Source organism: Berghia stephanieae, chromosome 9 (assembly GCF_034508935.2).
Source record: "Berghia stephanieae isolate SIO BIC M18660-M18661 chromosome 9, UCSD_Bste_1.3, whole genome shotgun sequence".
NCBI classification, from domain to species: Eukaryota; Metazoa; Mollusca; class Gastropoda; order Nudibranchia; family Aeolidiidae; genus Berghia; species Berghia stephanieae.
The window spans coordinates 11,846,164-11,851,163 of record NC_088368.1 but is presented as its reverse complement, the minus strand read 5'-3'; the positions used below and the strand labels follow the sequence as shown (position 1 = coordinate 11,851,163).

At 34.9% G+C, this 5,000-nt stretch overlaps 2 protein-coding genes across 2 annotated transcripts in view; one reads left to right on the top strand and one right to left on the bottom strand.

Annotated features, from left to right (window-relative positions):
* LOC144979692 (uncharacterized) overlaps window positions 1–5,000 on the bottom strand; it is a gene marked incomplete in the record, with an annotated part of 219,627 nt that overhangs the window by 128,449 nt on the left and 86,178 nt on the right.
* The window catches only part of LOC144979132 (uncharacterized), a 45,625-nt gene that overhangs the window by 1,617 nt on the left and 39,008 nt on the right, over window positions 1–5,000 (top strand). The window contains exons 2-5 of the mRNA XM_078925733.1: window positions 635–723; window positions 1,477–1,589; window positions 3,798–3,856; window positions 4,417–4,556. Coding sequence (XP_078781859.1) covers window positions 666–723; window positions 1,477–1,589; window positions 3,798–3,856; window positions 4,417–4,556 — 370 coding nt within the window. The 5' untranslated portion in view covers window positions 635–665. The remainder of the gene's footprint in view (window positions 1–634; window positions 724–1,476; window positions 1,590–3,797; window positions 3,857–4,416; window positions 4,557–5,000) is intronic.

Below are 5,000 nucleotides of genomic sequence, written 5' to 3'. Positions count from 1 at the left end.
AAAACTGAGATGAACGAGGGAGAGGTTCTTTGCACGTTTATGTCCATATCCTGTCGGGATAAACGATGGCGCCCGCAAAGTCAATGATAATAACCAGTTACCTGCCAGTCTCGGGAAAGACGCGGAATTTTAATAAATTTAGCCAACAAAACTCGTCCTTCAAGTTATATTGATCGGTTTTAAATGACCCTTATCTTAGCAATATATCTACAACCTGGGACATCTCGAGGTTTTTGCCAAGATGAGGGTCATTTAAATCGACCAATATTATTTTGATGAACGAGTTCTTTGACCAATTTTCTAAATACGAGTCTTTCAGAGTACGGCAGTAAATTGGTCAATTGGGTGACAAATTTGGGAGCAGGCACTGCTGTAAGATAAAGATTTTAAAACGTGTGCAGCCTGATTTATTTTTAAATTTTTTTTTATTATTTTTTTTTTGAGGGGGGGGGGGGGGGGGGGGGGCTCTTTCTTGCTTTTGCAAGTATTCATACTTTCTCAGATCTTTAATATTTATTGGATATTTCACTGTATGGAAGAAGGTCATTATTTTGTTGTGTTATTTTTTTTAAACAAAATAATATTTCAGCCCGTAATTTTAATAATATTTTTATTTTATTTTATCCATCTACAGATAGAGGACCCCTTATCAAGACCCCTTTACTATGGGGGTGCCAAGATTTCTTTTGCTACTATGCCTGGCGCTCACTGTGTCTCTAACAGGTACAGTAACATGGGAAAATCATTAATAATAGGGAACTAAAGTGCGATGTCAAGAATCTGGTTCCAATCTCATTGGAAGTGTAAAACCACTTCTCTGGAGGACTGGGTACATACCTCGTTGAAATTATCTTTTGGTTTCAAAGTGGTTGCAACCTAATTAACCAGACTCAATGTATGCTGGTCGTCTTAAAGATCATCCTCGCTCTTTTGCGCCCCCTAATCTGCCTATGCATACTGATACTGTGTTGTTCGTTCAGTGTCAAATAGAACTTTGGTTCCAGTTGACCTGGCTAGAATAAATGAAGAACTGTAAAAGATGTGAGCAATGTTAAACATTAGAGATTCTCTCTGTCTGTCTGTCTGTCTGTCTCTCTCTCTCTCTCTCTCTCTCTCTCTCTCTCTCTCTCTCTCTCTCTCTGTCTGTCTCTGTCTGTCTCTGTCTGTCTCTCTCTCTCTCTCTCTCTCTTCTCTTCTCTCTCTGTCTCTCTCTCTCTTCTCTCTCTGTCTCTGTCTCTCTCTGTCTCTGTCTCTCTCTCTCTCTCTTCTCTCTCTGTCTCTGTCTCTCTCTGTCTCTGTCTCTCTCTCTCTCTCTCTCTCTCTCTCTCTCTCTCTCTCTCTCTCTCTCTCTCTCTCCCCTCTCTCCCTGACAATATATATATATATATATATATAATATATATATATATATATATATATATACACATATATATATTCTTTTAAAAATTTATTTGTTTTATCTTTTTGCCTTACCAGTGTCCCAGGATGTTACCCCCACACCCACTCCAGCCAAACTGTTATGGTTCGTCAACTTCTTCATCAAAAACTTGATGTTCAAAGATGCCAGCGAAAGTCTCGTTAAACTAATGGTTAGAACATTAGGCTAAAGACATTAACAAGCTCCGAAAAGCCTGCACGATGTCTCATCTCATTAGAAAAAAAAATAAATTACTGAATGCAAGAAAAACAATAAAAACAACTATATCTCCACTAGCAGCTCTACCACAATCACCTCTAAGTAACAACTTTTGAAATAAACAGATCTGCCAACCTTCCCGATTTAATCGGGAAATTTCTTATCTGGTTGTCCTCTTCCCTAACTCCCGGTTGCAGATAGATTCCCCCCCCCCCCCCACCCCGATAAGAGCTTCACATTTTTATTATTATTAACAGGGAATATTGATAAACATTATAAATGACAATACTTTAGAAATATGTTAATGCGATTTAATCACAATGGTTATGTGTGATATTATAATATGATATATCATGGTGCCTCTGTTTCAAGTATTCATTTCACTCGATCTGGTAATAGGAACAGAATGACATCATCATTTAAGATTAGCATGCTAAAGTGGAAAACAAACATTAACAACCCCCCCCCCCCCCCCTCCAAAAAAAAAAATAAAGAACAAAAAGAAATAAAGAAAGAAAATAAACAAAATAAGAACCCCCCCCCCCCCAAAAAAAAAAAAAAAACAAAAAAAAAAAACAACAAATAACAAACAAATATAAACAAACAAAAAAAAAACAAAAAAACAAACAAACAACAACAACAAAAACAACAAAAAACATAAACAATTAAAAAAAAAACAACAAAACAACACATACTCTACAAAAATTAGTCCTGTAATTGTATTATTTTCTCTAATCAGCCCCTTGAATTTGTTATTAGTTGTCAGTTTGACTAGTCTAAAATTCCCTATTTAATTTGGCATTTTGAAAAGTTGGCAGGTCTGAATGCATAACCTACCGCATCTAACTGGTATCAGATCGGAGTGGAGCATATTTTGAACAAGCGATTTTAAAGTTAAAGTGATCAGAAATATAACTTTCGGTTTATGTACCGGGGGGTCCCGATAGTTCAGTTGGTAGAGCACTCGCTTCACAAGCAAAGGGACCGAGATCGATCCCGGGTGCAGTCGATTTTTTTTTGACCCCCCCTGTCCTCCCAGCAGTGATTGGGTCTGTTAGATCTGGCGGAAGTATTTTGCGATAGACTAGCATCCATTACAACAACGTTAAATCGAGTCCTTCGATGCATTTGGCTATCAGACCTATAGATATGAGCACGTCGGTTAGACCACATGGAATTGTCTGAATTTTTATATTTAAAAAAAATAAATTATATTAATGATAAGTCTTGAACAATATCTAAATGTTTTCAAAAGTTGGATGGAGAGCAAACTTCGTTCCTTCAAGTACTTTTTATGTTGAGTGAGAGATTTTATAGTTATAGATAGTATGCAGATGACGTCACTCAGGTCTTTGTTATTGTTTTTGCCATCCGCGTTTGTGAGTTGTTCTCACTAAACTATATTAACCAGGCTATAAAAGTTCATGGTTACACAGAGTTTGTGTGTTGGTCCGTTATACTTCCGGATGGCAATGTTGTGAACTCCTTGGCCAAGCGCATTCTATCTATAGCTTGTTGCAAGTTAACTGCTGTGCCCAAGAAAGACAGGTAGGTATTTAAAAATTTAGCCAGAGAACTCGTGCTTTAAGTTAATATAGATCGATTCAACTGACTCTCATCGTGGCAAAAACTCTCAAACCTGGGATCTCGCGAGGTTTTACCAATATGAGGGTCATTTACATCGATTGATATTTAATTTGAGTTTTCTGGTCAAATTTTTTAAATACGTGTCCTTCTACGGCAGTAAACAGGTTTTAAAATCTTTTATAATGTGTGTACGAATTTGATGCTAACGAAAGAGTGAACATACGGGGTGATGTGAAGTTATTTTGCATTTTATTTTATTTGTTTTCACGTTAATTTGTGTATTGTTGTGCTGACGAAGGGTTTGTACCCGAAACGTCCGTTGTCTGTTTTGTTCCCATACGAAGCCTCTCCATTTTCACTCTTTCCGTTAGTATTTTACGATCACCGGCTTCAGGCAGCCCCTACCGTTTTCTACTTGTACGAATTTGACTAATTTATCGTAATGGTAAAGCTCGTGATTTGATATTATAATGGTAAATTTGATATCGATCTAATCATTTTATGAATGAATTGAACGGTTTAGAATCTAGAAATAAGTTTTAAAATTGTTTTTGAACTACTATTTTCTATTCAGCTGAAAATGGTAACTACAACAGCAGGAGGCAAAGTGGAGTTCATGCATCTTAGTGATGGGTATGTGTCGTCATATCTGTTATTATTATAATTATTGTCACCATCATCATCATCATCATCATCATCATCATCATCATCATCATCATCATCATCATCATCATCATTATTATTATTATTATTATTATTATTTTATTATTATTATTATTATTATTATTATTATTATTATTATTATTATTATTATTATTATTATTATTAATATTAAAATATAAGTACCATCGTCATCTTCTTTATCATCAACATCATCATCGTTACCTTCCTCTTCTTCCTCATCCTCATCACCATCATCATCATCAACATCATCATCATCATCATCATCATCATCATCATCATCATCATCATCATCATCATCATCATCATCATCATCACCACCACCGTAATTATTATTAATACCATCTACAACAACATCGTGATCTTCATTCGTAATTTATCATTAAGTGTCTCATAATGTATCTCTTCAATTCCTCGTGATTCAAGCATGTCGATAAAATACAATAATACACAAATAAAGAAATTAACAAAATGATGATAAAAAATGATAACTCAATATACATTTATTACAGGTTACCATGCACCAAAGTCTTTGTGGAATTTAGAGATATTAACCAGGACTTAGCTAATAGCTTCTTTCCTGTTTTGAAGTCGTCAGGAGTTGAAATCGATGGAAAGAAATATGACATCGGATTCAACGGATGTGAAAAAAGTAAGTTTTATTTCAATCTTATTTATTTTTTGTTGGTTTTTGTTTTTTTTTTGGAGATATGAATTTAAATTAAGCTTGAGCTTTTATATAGCACAATATCCACTAAACGTGTTCAAAGTGCTTTACAAGGGGTCCCTGACCAACAGCAACACGTAACATGTAGAACGAGACATGACGTCTGTTAGGCGGTAATACAGTTATACAGTACAGGTGGTGGTGATAAAAATAATCATCATCATCATCATCATCATCATCATCATCATCATCATCATCATCATCATCATCATCATCATCATCATCATCATAATAATAATAATAATAATAATAATAATAATAATAATAATAATGATAATGATGATGATAATGATGATGATGATGATGATGATGATAATAATAATAATGGAAAATGGACATGTGACTGTCTGAGGTTGACACCGATGGGGA